Source organism: Mustela lutreola, chromosome 3, assembly GCF_030435805.1.
Source record: "Mustela lutreola isolate mMusLut2 chromosome 3, mMusLut2.pri, whole genome shotgun sequence".
NCBI lineage: Eukaryota > Metazoa > Chordata > Mammalia > Carnivora > Mustelidae > Mustela > Mustela lutreola.
In genome coordinates, this window is record NC_081292.1 from 198528243 (window position 1) to 198543498 (window position 15256).

A 15256-nucleotide genomic window follows, 5' to 3' on the forward strand; every position below is an offset into this window, starting at 1 on the left:
TTAAGTCCAGTTTTCTACAGCAAAGTTCCTAAAAAGGATATAATATTTATTTTGATCTCATTCTATTTTCATGTACTATAGATCTTCAGAATTTTATATCTGTCCTATAAACATTACTTTACCATTTGAAAATTGTTTCTTAGAATAGTTTTTCAATTTTACCATTTTTCACATACTTCATGTTAAAATTTAAATTCCCATTAAAATAACTAGAGGAATTATTAAAACTTTTTTTTTTTGCTATAATTACTTTTATACTTTTATTAAAAAGGATCTTAGTATAAGGAAGTGCTTAAAAAGTGTGTGATTATAAACGTATACTCACAGTTACATGGTCACTGGAATAAGTAAGAAGGCAGGTCCACCGAGCAGTCAAAACAGAAATCGACACAATTTTCCCAATTGATCCTGGTTTTCTTTTGCCAATAATACATCAAAGGGTCATGCTTATCTTCCTGCTAGGTCCTCAGCTTCTCCCAGTAAGTGTTTATAGATCTGTTCGTTATAGATTTGTAAAGTAACTCTTCGCTCTGATCCCATCCCCCACAGACCACTTCCTCCTTCTAATAGGTCAGCTCTGATAACTTGTTCAGCTTCGCTTCCCAGCCTAGACTTCAGTCAGCTACTTCAGCAGAACTGCCAACTCTCTGAATTCCGCTTGTTTTTTTTTTTTTTTTTTTTTTTTTTTTAAAGATTTTATTTATTTATTTGACAGACAGAGATCACAAGTAGGCAGAGAGGCAGGCAGAGAGAGAGGAAGGGAAGCAGGCTCCCCGCTGAGCAGAGAGCCCGATGCGGGGCTCGATCCCAGGACCCTGAGATCATGACCTGAGCCGAAGGCAGAGGCTTTAACCCACTGAGCCACCCAGGCGCCCCTGAATTCCGCTTGTTAAAGCTGCTGCTACCTTGCTGATCTGTGCGTGGGGGTCATTGCTTTTCTTCTATTTGTAGACTCCCCTACATTGCTACAGGGTATCACGCAAATACTGTTCCCAACTGACCTCTATGAGCAGTCATGGAGTCGATCTTTAGCTTGACCCGTAGTGCTTGGTGTTCTGGATCTTCTGACTCTCTTGGCTTTGGTTGCTTTTCGCAGTGAAAAACTCCCATAGTTGTGTCTCTGGCCCAGCCCAGGTATCACTCCGCAGCAGCAGATAAAGGTATCTCAGTGTATGTTGGAGGTTTCCAAGTGGATGTCCTGTAAATAATTCAGTATACATAAAATTTAATTCCTCTTAAACCCATCATTCCCACCTGCCCCAGCAGCCTGGCACAATGAATGTCACGCCATTCATGTAGTTGCCGATGCCAAAAAAAAGTTATTTTGAAATACTCCCTTTCCATCACTTTCCACATCTAACCACTCCAAATCCTGTTGACTGGACATGTGAAGCTCCTGACAACTATGATTTTTCTCCATAATACCTAATTCAAGTCCATAGTCTTTGGCGGTCTGTCTCTCCTTCTGTCCATTCCCCCGTTCAGCCAGCACTGTCTTCCGGAAAATATCATGCTACTTTCCTACTTAGAACATTTCCGTTAACACCTGAGTAGTTGCTTTTAAATGGTCATTGTCCTTGAAATCAAGTCTACTTAATGTCTTAGTTGACTTAACAAGACCTTTGTGGCCTGGCCTCCGCTAACCTTTCCTGTTTAATCTATCAATTAAAACTCTGCTTCAGCCTGTGGAACGGTTAGTGCCTTGTCCCTGCTGTTCTCCCTTGCCTCCAGCCAGTGATCACTTGAAAGGTAATAAAGAGCTGGAAAGAAAGCTCCCAAAGCTGGAACTGAAGTGTGGCGTGTACACAGTAAAGCTGTGCTTCTCCCGTGTATAAACTGGGAATCGGTGTAGTTACTCAGTCACCCTAGTCCTTTCCATGTTCTTCATCGACTTAAAGAAACTAGTTGATTATAAAAAATTAAGAGGTACCGAACTTTAATGTCATGAATGCTATCTTTCCTAACAGCCTGGGGTTCAACATTGTGCTTTATGGTTTGGGTTCTAAGAGAGATTTACTAGAAAGGTTTCGAACCAGTGTGCTGCAAGATTCCATTCATGTTGTCATCAATGGCTTCTTTCCTGGAATAAGTGTGAAATCAGTAAGTTTCAAAAATGTTAAAAGGAGCAACATTTTATCCCTGCCTGTCTGTACCCCCACATGAATGAGGTGCTTCTCTTCCCGGCATGTTCAAATTTTTTTAGCCTTTACAGTAGTAGGATTGCATAGTGCTTGAGATCATGTGTTTGGACTCAGGGTTCTAGCTTTGAATCCTCATCTCTGAATTTTCTACTTTGTAACTGATAAATGTATTAAGTCTTAGAGGAATGTTACGTTGTTTCCTATACCAAGTATCAACTGTACTTCTCTGAAAGACAGTATTATGGAAGACTTTAGTTTTACTATACTTTTTTGTCACTTTGCTACTCTGAAAGCAATAATATAAGTAATAGTTTGTAGTTTTATAATGCATTTATTATAGATCATTTGTGTCTCTTCATCATTTGAAAACTAAACCTTTTGGTGCTGGATATTAACCAGTGCAGCATTCCTTTTTAAAAGTGCCTTTTTAATGTTTGTATCCTGTTTTCTTTGATAGCTCTGTGGTATTCTAACGTTTGCCATATTGATGGGGGGTGATATTTTTTCTGCCCTCTTACCTGTACATCTTTATTGTTCTCCCATGTTCTGTTTTAGCTATAACTTGGGCCAAAAAATGAATTAGATATACTTAAGCACCAGTAGGATTTTTAAGTGGTTTTTCAGACTTGATGGGAAATCTAAATGCATTTTTAATTTATAAAAAAGGATTGATTTCTTAGTTGTATTTATCCTATATGACAGAATAAGTAGTAATTGATGTACCTCTTGCACTTTTATGACATAGATCCTGAATTCTGTAACAGAAGAAGTCCTGGATCATATGGGTACTTTCCGCAGTGCATTGGATCAGCTAGACTGGATAGTAAACAAATTTAAAGAAGGTAACATGAAGTAGATGCTCTAGTTTTAGGGTGAAGCTAAGCATACACGTCTGCTTATTCATGTACAGATAGATGGTCCCCAACTTAAAAAGGATTGACATACCATTTTTTGACTTTGTGATGGTGGAAAAGCAATATACATTCACTAGAAACCATACTTCCAATTTTGAATTTTAATCTTTTCCTGGGCTAGCGATATGTGGTACTATACTCTTCTTGTGATGCTGGGGAGTGACAGAGAGCCAAGGCTCCCAGTCAGCCACATGACCATGGAAGTAAATAACCAATAAGCTTGTAACTATTCTGTACCCATACAACCATTCTCTTTTTTAATTTCAGTACAGTATTCAATAAATAAATGACATGGGACTTTCAACACTATTGTAAAATAGGCTTCGTGTTTTTGCCTAGCTGTAGGCCAACGTAAGAGTTCTGAGTACAGTTAAGATAGGCCAGGCTAAGCTATGATGTTTGGTAGGTTGAGTGTATTAAATATATTTTTGACTTTTATTTTCAAGTTAGCATGGGTTTTTTGGAACATATCCCCATCTGAAACCAAGGAATATCTGTATTATTGTATCCAAAAATGTGGGTTATTTCAATAATAAAACTTCTCTCAGTGCTGATTAGGTTTCTCTGAAATAATTTGTCCTTTCTGTGAAGTTTTTCTTTGAACTTCACTAATGCCTAACAGGAAAGAATTGCTTGCACTACCCTAAGTTTGTATAACCCAAAGCCTGTTATTTCAGAGTAGTTCTCAGGTTTTACTTGGTCCATGTGAAATGCCCCCAGGTGATAGATGCATCTTTAGTATTTTTATATTGTTTACTATTTTTGTTTTGTTTTGTTTTGTTTTTTAATGTTTACTATTTTTTTTAAGATTTTATTTATTTATTTGACAGAGAGAGATCACAAGTAGGCAGAGAGGCAGGCAGAGAGAGAGAGAGGGAAGCAGGCTCCCTGCTGAGCAGAGAGCCGGATGTGGGACTCGATCCCAGGACCCTGAGATCATGACCTGAGCCGAAAGCAGCGGCTTAACCCACTGAGCCACCCACGCGCCCTTGTTTACTGTTTTTATGAAACATTTTTATCTCTTTATTTGGAGTAAATATCATTGCATTTGAACAGTTTCATACACTAAAATCTGTGGAATGAAAAGAAACATTATTGTTTTTCCTTTGGTGTGAATGTTTTGGCTATGTGAGCATATCAAAACATTTAAAATAAAATTATTTAGGATCCAACAGTTGCCACTTAGCCACAAAAGAATGAAAAGGAGTGGGGTGCCTGGTGGCTCAGCTAATTGGCTCAGTTAAGTGTCTAACTCTTGGTATCAGCTCAGGTCTCAATCTCAGGGTGATGAGTTTAAGCCCTACATTAGGCTTCACGCCGGGCATGGAATCTACTTAAAAAAGGAAAGAAAAAGTAATAATTGATATGACGGAGAATTTTGATATTGTTTATATGCTTATGAAAATAGGTGCCTAAAAAAAAAAAAAGAAAATAGGTGCCTGTTCATATGTAATGCCTGTTTTATATATTGTTTCTATAAAACATACTTGTAATTACATAAATTGTAATTATATAAGGTATATAAAAGTTTTTTGCATATGGGTGTATAATTTGAATATATAATTACATAATTCAGAATTATGTAGTATACATATGATATAAATGTAAATATATCAACATTTAAGTATAATTCAATTCTAAAATAGAAATATGTTTATATATAATTTAGGTACTATTGATTATGGTGGCATCTTGACTTTTAAAATGTTGTCAGAGTCTTTGTTGCTATATTGTCTCTCTTGTCCCTCTAGCCCCAGTGAGAGAAAAATTTACTCTCTCGAAAAGGCTCATCCTCCATTATGTCCTGTTTCTTAACAACTTTGGAGAGACTTGTCAGTGGCTTTTGAACATGTTTAGGACTTCTTCCAGCATAAGAAGTTTACCTGATTCTACTACCCTTCCACACTATTTGATTTTTCCTAGTTCAATGATTTCAGATTTTTTGAAGACATATCCCGCTTCTACTTTTTTCTTAACTTCTCACTTCTGTGCTACCTGAACTGTATGCTTGAAGATCACCTACTGTAGTTTTCTTACTAAACACAGGTGGCCTTGGCTCACCCTCCTTCTGTCTTGGTCTCTGCAAGTGTTTAACGGTTTCGACAGTTCCATCCTCCGAGTGCTGCCTTCACTGACCTTTAAGACATATTTTTACCTCTCTGACTTTCCTGATGCCTTGAGCAGTATCCTAAATTCCACCCCCACCCCTTTTTTGTCTTCTTTGGCTTTTGTGATAATCAGGGTTTTCTGTCTCTTAATGCACAGAGAGAACTTTTGGTGTGTGTGTGCCCCCTCTCCCCTCCCGCCCTGCAATGCAACGTGTACAGGTTGACCTCCAGCCCAAAATGCCTGGGGCCTTATTTCCTGAGCCTTACTGGAACTGCTTGATGGTCTGATTCGGGTGCTAACCATTCCACTTAACATTCAGTCCCGACTGATTTTCAGTGAATTTCCTTAAGACTTCAATAACTTGTTGCCTCTTTTGAGAAACTGTGATCTTCTCAAATAAAGTACATACCTCTATGCAATAGTTACTTTGTCCCGTACACTGTGACACATCTTTTAATACACAGGCATTGTGTGTGGTTAAGGACTTTACAAATACTCCTTATAAATAATAATTGAATAGTCTTTCCTTTTAGATTCTTCTTTGGAACTCTTCCTTCTCATCCACAATTTGGATAGCCAAATGTTGAGAGGAGACAAAAGCCAGCAGATTATTGGACAGTTGTCCTCTTTACGTAACATATACCTTATAGCATCTATCGATCACCTCAATGCCCCTCTCAGTAAGTATTACCATTTTTCTTTCTCAGGATATCGATCTTTGGTTTTTTTTTTAGATTTTATTTGTTTATTTGTCAGAGAGAGAGAGAGAAAGAGAGAGCACAAGCAGGCAAAGTGGCAGGCAGAGGTAGAGAGAGAAGCAGACTCCCCGCTGAGCAAGGAACCCAATGTGGGTCTTGATCCCAGGACCCTGGGATCATGACCTGAGCTGAAGGCAGCAGCTTAACCAACTGAGCCACCCAGGCGTCCCTCAGGATATCAGTCTTAAGAAATTTCTTAATGTTGTAAATCATAACATTTTTATTGTTTTTCAGTACACTTTTTCTTTTGTTGCATGCATAAGGTCACAGATTGCTAAAAGTAAAAAAGTGTCCTCAGTCTGATTCAGAACATAATTCTTGGGGAAAAAAATTCAGATTCTAAAGGGGATGTTTTACACCTGAAGTTTCATGAAGAGAAGAAGCAGCCCAACTATTATTTTGGTCTCTTTCTACTCTTTGTGGTATTGCAACATTTATTTTATGCATTTAATTCTGAGACTTTGTGAAAATCCCTATGCCCTGGTAACACTAATATATTTTAAACTGTAGTTAATTGACAAATAAAAATCCATATGTTGGTTGACAATGAAATTAAGTTGTGAGGTACTGATATGGATGGGGAAATGGAAAAAAATGAAAAATTTTCAGGATTTTTAAAAGATTTTATTTTTTAAAGATTTTATTTGACAGAGAGAGATCACAAGTAGGCAGAGAGGCAGGCAGAGAGAGCGGGGGAAGCAGACTTCCTGCTGAGCAGAGAGCCCAATGTGGGGCTCGATCCCAGGACCCTGGGATCATGACCTGAGCTAAAGGCAGAGGCTTAACCCCCCCCCCCCGGGTTCATTTTTTATTTAACACTTTCTTTCCTAGAGTGGACTCCAGTAACATGATAATATGATACTAATTAGTAACTTCTGTTTCCTTTAATCACATGCTATAGTGTGGGATCATGCAAAGCAGAGTCTTTATAACTGGCTCTGGTATGAAACTACTACATATAGTCCTTATACTGAAGAAACCTCCTATGAGAATTCTCTTTTGGTTAAACAATCTGGATCGTTACCACTTAGTTCCCTAATTCATGTCTTACGAAGCCTTACCCCTAATGCAAGGTAAGAATGAAAACTAATTTATTTTTCTAAAAAATCTATATGATTTTCATGAGTAGGTTTTAATGGCAATTCTAAAATTCTAAAGTCTCTACTTAGTTTGCAGGATTAAGAGAGTAAAAAATAGTTGCCAGTACTGGGTTATGCAACAGGCAGACTCCTTAACGGTAGTGTCAACATTTTTTTTTCTTGGTTTTTATATTTCTAAATAAGAGCATCTCAAGATAATGGTCATTGTGGAGGAAAAAGAATTTTGATGGGTTTTACTTCAATCTGATGGTTATTTTTATTATATATTGAACACTGTGATACAGACATAGGGCCGTTGACATAAAATAACTCCTTTGATCCTCACCACCACTATACGGTAGATAGCAAAGGGCACAGAGATTTTGATCCGAATCTGCCTGACTTCCCAAACTCTTGGTTTTAAACATCTCTGTAATGTTTCCAGTGAAGCCCTTTCAGCAGCCTCACCTAGAGGATTATCTGAATTAATAAAAGTTAAGAAAAGCTGGATATAGCATAAACTGGCAAAACATAAAGGGCACGATAATTAACCTGTTGAAAAAGGCTTTGAGTAGTAGATTCTCCCCTCCCGAGCACAGAATTCTAGAACAGTTAACAAGATGAATTGTTTAAAAACAAGCCCTGTTGAGAATTACTAAAATTTGAAAAGATGAAGAAAAATACTGTGTTCTTAGATGAGTGGACTGAATATTATAAAGGTAGTGTAACTAACTCCTCACAAGTTAGAATGTATTAGACCTATAAATTAATCCAAACATCGATGATTTTTATTGTGTTTTAAGTTTCTTAAAGAAGCAGGTGAGACTAGTGAAGTCTTTTTTTTCCTCCCAAGAGCAATGGCACTTCTAGTCAAATGGTACAAGATTTTTCACATTTTTTTTAAAAATTTTATTTATTTATTTGACACAGAGAGAGATTATAAGTAGGCAGAGAGGCAGGCAGAGAGAGAGGGGGAAGCAGGCTCCCTGCTGAGCAGAGAGCCCGATGTGGGGCTTGATCCCAGGACCCTGAGATCATGACCTGAGCCGAAGGCAGAGGCTTTAACCCACCGAGCCATCCAGGCGTCCCCTTTTCACACTTTAATGATCAGTTTTTTTACTCTATATAGCTGCTTTTTATACCTGAAGATTAGCCTTGCATTAATATTGAAATGTGCATTAAATTAGTAATCAAAATTTCTATAGAATTGCACAGAAAAAGTCTCATTCAGTCTTAACTGTGCTTACTGTTAACGGACTATGCAAGCTGCTATGTGGGAAGTTGGGAATCCGTGCAGCGTGAGTACTCTCGACATTAGAGATGACTCTGACTGCTCTAATGCGAGTAGTTGTAGTTTGGCATACCCTAAATGTCTGCGTACTAGCCTCCACTGCTTTTTTTTTTAAACTATGAAATTTTGTTTCATTCTGCAAACTCCAATATCACGTAGTCTTTTCTTGGTATGAATGTGATCAAAAACTTTAACCAACATTTAGCTGCGGAGTCACTGGCAGTATCTAGTTGTAATGTGGCCATTCAGATGATCCAAATATGCTGATAGTAATTATTGTCTAGATTATCTTAAAAATGTAAATATAAAGGTTTAAAGTTTCTGCCACACCAAAGGACTCCTGGAAATCTTAGTGTGTGGCATGCTTTCAGCCCTGTAATTCCACTTTGTAGAAATTGATATAAAAATTTTAGGAAGACTTTTTAATAATGGAAAATGAGTAAGTAGAAGGTAAGATATAAAATGGTGTATACTATACATAAATGCATGAATTAATGTGTTTCCACCCTACTTCATTCCACAAAGATTTGAAAGGATAGAACACAAATATGATTTCTACATCAAATGTTAGTGGATGTTATTTTAGGGTTATGGCATTAGTATTTTTCTCTGTACATTTTATTATATATTCCACATTTTCTCACTTGAACAACCTATAGCCTTAAAAAAATTCTGAGATTTTCCTTAAAAGGAAATTTTTAAAAGCTTCTCCTTTTTAAGTAGGCCAGGATAGGCTGTTCCCTGGAGAAGGGAAGAGAAGAAAATACAAAAAGTTTAAACCAAATAGTTCACATTATCTTTGTCTGTTTTACTGTTCTCTTTTGATGTCAACATTCTGGATTTTAATTTTTTTGTTTGTTTTTTTTTTCCCCTTAGGGGGATTTTCAGGCTACTGATAAAGTATCAGCTGGATAACCAGGATAACCCTTCTTACATTGGTATCTAATATTTATGATATTAAATTGTGTGTGACTTTTGTTTCACCCCATAAATTCCTTTTTTCTGGAATCTAATAATAGTACTGCAGTGTTTCACAGGAGCCAATAAATGGTTTGCTCTGGGATCAATTTGTCTGCCACGTGGCACATTTTGAAGAACGCCACAGAGACGCTGCTGAGTAGGCTGCTGGCCAGGGCACTTTGAAAGACATGTCTGGCCCATTTTTACTGTTCCTGTGTAAAATTTCCTAAGTTCCTATGGCAGCTGTGGACATGTGTCTACCAATTATATATATTTCATATGCTGGGCATCTTAGCAAATTTTCTTCCCCTTGGATAAAAATAATGTGTTCATTTAGACAAATATTTTAATATTTGTACAGCTCTCTTGACTTACTAGTAGTTCCTTCTTTTTTTTTTTTTTTTTTTTTTTTTTTAAAGATTTTATTTATTTATTTGACAGAGAGAAATCACAAGCAGTCGGAGAGGCAGGCAGAGAGAGAGAGGGAAGCAGGCTCCCTGCTGAGCAGAGAGCCCGATGCGGGACTCGATCCCAGGACCCTGAGATCATGACCCGAGCCGAAGGCAGTGGCTTAACCCACTGAGCCACCCAGGCGCCCCTAGTAGTTCCTTCTTTAAAAGTCCACTTTATTCATGCTGTTTAAAGCTCCCACAAGATTTATGTTTTACTTGGTCACAGATGAGTATTTTCAGCCAATCAGTTCTCTTTAAAATGTAAGCCACAGTGTTTAATACTTAAGTGTTCTCTAGTTTTGCTTCTTCCAGAGGTTTTTGTTTTGTTTTGTTTTGTTTTGTTTTGTTTTTAAAGCAATGCTTAACAGACTGCTTTGACATATTATAGCAATAGCACTCTTTTTGTGTTCCTTGATATGTGGGGCTATGTCTTCAGTGCTAACTTATGTTCACATCTTTTTTTGAACTCTCTAGGATTTTCTTTTCAAGATTTTTACCAACAGTGTCGGGAGGCATTCCTGGTCAATAGTGATCTGACACTTCGGGCCCAGTTAACTGAATTTAGGGACCACAAGCTTTTAAGGACAAAGAAGGTGAGAGTTTTCGATGACCGCATTATAGATGTTAGGAACACCTTCTCTCTTGTTTACTTAAGGACAAGTATGCCTTTGACTCAGCCTTGATAATAAAATGCAGCTTCCGGATGGGTCACAAGGATCCACCTGGGCAGTGTGCCATCTGAGTCTGCAGAAGGAGATGAAGTTGAAAGTACTCAGCCCTTTCAAAGGTTCTAGTCCAGAGTAATAGGCCCTTAGAAATTATTCCCTTTTCCCTCTTCCTTCTACCACATTCATTAACTGGGTCTGTATGGAGCACTAAGTATTAACATACAGTGGTAAGCAAAAACCCGACTCCTTGCTGATAGAGCTTAGAGTCTAATGGAGGAGACAGATATTTGTCAAATAATCCGACACATCTAAAGCTTTAACTATGGTGTCCTATGATCAGAAAAGTACATGGTTCTGAAAGAAGTTGGGTTCACATGTTATGTTAATTCTGGTTGTCAGACCCCTGAGCTGAGATCTAGAAGGACACTAGGAGATAACTGGTCAGAGAAAACCATAAAGGCCAGTGGGCCCCAGGACAAGGCTGAAAAGACAAGAGATGTAAGGGCTAGCCCATGCACTACTTTTAGGACAAGGAAAGGATTTTAATCTTCATTTGAAAATTAAGGGAAGTCCTTAAAAAAAAATTGTTCTGGCTCTGGTATGGAGAATGGAATGGGGCAGAGTGGGGTAGGGATTGCTAAATGTCCGTGCACAGAGACCGGCTAGGAAGGTGTGGTAATAGTAGTAGTTAGAGCTGATGATGAAGAGTAAAAGTGGTTGGAGTTCAGATACACCCAGGAGGCAGAACTGACAAGAACTGATGGATGGTTAGGAGCACCAAGGAAAAGTGTCAAGAATCATTTCTGGTGTCTGGTTTGCAGAACTAGAGAGTTGGTGAGAATTAGGTGAGAAACATTTTTGAGGAGACAGATCGAGTTCCTGATTGTATTATATTTAGACTTACTCTTTTGAGATTTCCAAATGGAGACGTTAGCTAGGCAATTGGGTTTTCCTAGGACAAGAAACCAGGGGAAAGAGCTAGGCTAGAGATAGAAGATCAGTCCCTGTGTATTTAGGTTGTAACGAAAACCAGGCATTGGTGGGAGTGAGATTTGAAAGCCAAGGAACTAAGCCTAGAAGTTCCTAAGCCTAGACATGTAATGGCCAAGTAGAAGATAAACATGTAGAGGCAGGAGAAATAGCCAGACAGCCAAGAAGAAAACCAGAATATGATGTCATAGAAGCTAAGAGAAGCATGTTTTAAGAAAGAACAGTTAGCAGTACAGGTTCTGCTAAGAGGCCAAAAAGATGAAAATATGTATTGGATTTAGGAGTAAGGAATTTCTGGTGGTCCAAACCGAAGCTCTTCTAATGACATGATAATGGTGGTAGTAGCTAGGTTGGACTGGGTTGGTGAAAGGGGAAGAAATGGAGACCAGCAATTACGGACAATTCTTCTGGAAAGGTGCAGAGGTTGGGTGATAGAAACGAGAGGCTAGTGAGGGTTATTTAAGAAGGGCAGGACCTGGCTGCCTCAGTCAGTACAGCATGTGACTCTTGAGCGCAGGGTCATGAGTTCCAGCCCACATTTGGTGTGGAGATTACTTTAAAAAAAATTTTTTTTTTTTTTAATAGTTTTTAGTTGAGAGAGAGTACGAACAGGGGAAGGACAGAGGCAGAGGGAAGCAGACTTCCCAGAGTGGGGCGTCCAGGACCCTGGGATTACAACCTGAGCAGAAGGCGGATGCTTAGCTGACTCAGCCACCCACATGCCCCTGGGGTTTTTTTAAAGGGGGAGTGGTATGTGTGTTGGAGTGGTGGAGATCCCTGAATAAAAGGACAGAGAAATCAAGAGCGGAGCAGGAGTGTAAAGAGATCTACTGACCCTCTAATCTTTTCCACTAGGAAGTGGTTTAACTATAAACTCAGTGTATTTAGATAGATAAGCCTATATACCCTTTTGCCTTAATCTTTACATTTCTGTATTTATATAAGATATTAAGTCCATCTTTTTTGTTTAACTTACAACAGGGTTCACCTTCTACCTCTTTACAAATGACTAACATCCAGGGTCTTCTCACTTTCAGGGAACCGACGGGGTGGAGTACCTGCTAATCCCTGTGGACAGTGGAACGCTGAGGGAGTTCCTGGAAAAGGAAGAAGAGGAGTCTTGAAGTTGTCCTTTCCTCTTGAATCTTCTGTGGAAGGAAGGTTGTACCCCAGCTGCCACTCCTCTAGTCTGAAGTGTTGTGTTTACATCTAACATTAGATCCTTCCAGTGTACGAGACTTCAAGTTGGGAGGGGAGGGATGTCGTCGCTGAGAACCTTGGTTTAGCCTGGCTGGTGCACCATCTCTCGTGCTATGCAGCGGTCCTCAAGTCGGAGAAAACGTGCCTTTCATTCATTACCTCTCTGGAGACTTCGTGCTGGAATGAACTGTGTGCTCAGGGACTATTTGGAGCTGGATGTTTTTGGATTCTTTTATACTAGAGATGATATTATTCCCAATTTTTGAGGGCCTTTTAAACGCTCCCAGAGCGGACTGTTTGCAGATGTGTTTGTTCCAGAGCATGGAGGTACAAAAACAGTGATATCACATAAATCTACTTGCTCCTCTGTGAGAGCTGATGAGTGTAAAGAAGGCAGATCAGCTTACTGTTCTCGAAAGGCTTAACAAAAGGTGTGTAACACTGGGGAAGAGTAGGTGATCTAGCTTTCTCTTTTTGGATTTAGACTCCATGCTGGTGGGGTGGAGCAGGAGGACATGACCCTCTTCAGTTGGGTTAGTGGGAAAAGCATAATGAGCCTACAGGGTGTATACCCACCTTAGAAAGCACATGAGCAACAATCATGATCCTTGGAACGGCCAACATCTGTGTCATCACCTTCGTGACACAAGAAAGAAGCCAGGCTACAGAAGAAACACAGTCCTGAACTACAGTTTAGTCATTGTTCTTAAGACAACAGAAAATAAAAATTCAATTATTCTTGTATTGACATTTTTCTTCAATAACTTACAAGTGAGTAGCTTATTAATGGCAGATTTTAATCTTGATTTCTCTATCAAGTAGACCCAGAACTCACTGTAAGACATTTCAGTTTTTTTCTTTAACAATTTCAAGCCCTCTAAATATTTACACAAGCCTTCTTCATTAGGAAAGAGAAAAAGGCTAACTTTGGCCACTGGTCAGCTTACAGTCTTCACATATTGTCTAAAACATTACATACTTGGAAAAGAAATCCTTCATTAAAATATCACTGTCATGAACAAGTGAGAACTGATGAGGCGGTACCTACTTTATTCTGTAAACCCCTTTCATGAAACTGTTTCCAAAATGCTCAGAATTTAAATCCTTTCTCTTTGTGGCATAGAATTTAAATCCATGTGTGAGGGTTCAGTCACGTAGAATCAAAATATTTAAACTAGTACATGAATTTGATTCTAAAAATTGTTGTTACCAAAGGATATTCACTAAAAAGTGAGTTTCCTTCCCCTTCACCGATCCAGTCCCTTATGCAACCGGCGACAGGAGCTCCCTCCTGCAGAGGTATTCTATGCACACGGAAGGTATGTGTCTGTATCTCCTTTTAAAAACACAAATGGTAGCATATGATATGTGCTCATTTGCACCTTGCTTTTTTTGCTTAATATATCTAGTTTATAACTTATAGTATAAAAAAGTATATAAAATCTTTAATTACCTAATACGCAAATTTTGCATTTGCCCTTAAATATCTACTGGTTTATTTTTATAATTTTTGTGTCCATACTTTCTGCAAACAGTATGTATCAACAATCTATCAATAAATAAAAAGCCAATTTGGATAGAATCATTTTTTCATAGTACTGGTTTTTTACTACAAATATATTTTTTTAAAGATTTTCTTTATTTATTTGACAGACAGAGATCACAAGCAGGCAGAGAGGCAGGCAGAGAGAGAGGGGGAAGCAGGCTCCCTGCTGAGCCGAGAGCCTGATGCGGGCGGGGCTCGATCCCAGGACCCTGGGACCATGACCTGAGCAGAAGGCAGAGGCTTTAACCCACTGAGACACCCAGGTGCCTCGTACTAAAAATTTTAGAAGTGCATCTTACAGATCTGAAGATCTGAGCAGAATTACTCTACACTCTCCATTTGTTTCCGTATTCGTGCTCCTCGTACTCTTACCAGTTAGAGCCTGACTGCTAAGACTCCCAACTTCTATTCCTTGCTTCTGACAAGAGTGAACACAAACCTGGAAATCCTAAAGGATTTTTCTGGCTGCTCTTGATAAAATGGCCAAGTAAACAGGCCCAAAAAAGGCACAGGGGAGGCAGAACAAGCATTCTTACACTCTACCGAAGTTGACATAACACTGTATTCCCGATGCAGAGAGTTCTAAATCAGCTCTTGTGATACTTTAAGAAACAGACTTTCCTAACATATTCGTCAGTTTAATACATGAACATTTCATTCATATAAAAGATCAGTGAGTTTAGGGGATGGTTAATAGAGAATGCTTATCTTAAAAAAAAAAAACAAAAAAAAAAACACTTCAGTGGGTATTGGAGAGGGCAGGGATTGCATGGAGCCCTGGGTGTGGTGCAAAAACAATGAATACTATTACACTGAAAATAAATTTTTAAGAAAACCACTTTAGAAGATTTTTCCCCTTTAATTCATTGTGGAGCCAGTAGTATTGTTCAAAATGTTTTTTTCCTACATTCTAGGAGGTGAGAAGACTTTCAGCTCAGTACCGAGTAACCATCAGAGATGACAAATCAGGAGGGTCTGTCTTAACACAGACGTGTGGCTCCTAAAACAGGAATAAAAAGAAGTATATGCAAATGACTTTGTTCTTGGGCTTTCTGTAATTACCTGACTACCCCTGTAGGAGAGTCCTACCTTTTGAGATTTCGAATTGCTGTTAAAACATTCTCATTCATGTTTGTTGAACCCTTCCT

General features: G+C 38.6%; 1 protein-coding gene and 1 long non-coding RNA gene across 7 annotated transcripts in view; one reads left to right on the forward strand and one right to left on the reverse strand.

Moving 5' to 3' along the window:
- The window catches only part of LOC131827588 (uncharacterized), a 28055-nt gene extending 15630 nt beyond the window's left edge, over positions 1-12425 (reverse strand). For 2 of the 4 annotated variants that reach the window (XR_009352060.1, XR_009352063.1), the window contains exon 1: positions 326-657. This is a non-coding gene — a long non-coding RNA (uncharacterized LOC131827588). Of the gene's footprint in view, positions 1-325; positions 658-1001; positions 1974-12338 lie in introns of those variants that run through there. The other 2 variants (XR_009352062.1, XR_009352061.1) reach the window with 2 other exon arrangements.
- ORC2 (origin recognition complex subunit 2) overlaps positions 1-14144 on the forward strand; it is a 46040-nt gene extending 31896 nt beyond the window's left edge. For all 3 annotated transcript variants that reach the window (XM_059168454.1, XM_059168455.1, XM_059168456.1), the window contains exons 12-18: positions 1968-2100; positions 2887-2983; positions 5698-5844; positions 6824-6995; positions 9169-9230; positions 10179-10297; positions 12400-14144. In XM_059168454.1, coding sequence (XP_059024437.1) covers positions 1968-2100; positions 2887-2983; positions 5698-5844; positions 6824-6995; positions 9169-9230; positions 10179-10297; positions 12400-12486 — 817 coding nt within the window. In that variant the 3' untranslated portion in view covers positions 12487-14144. The remainder of the gene's footprint in view (positions 1-1967; positions 2101-2886; positions 2984-5697; positions 5845-6823; positions 6996-9168; positions 9231-10178; positions 10298-12399) is intronic.
- Positions 14145-15256: the final 1112 nt, after the last annotated feature.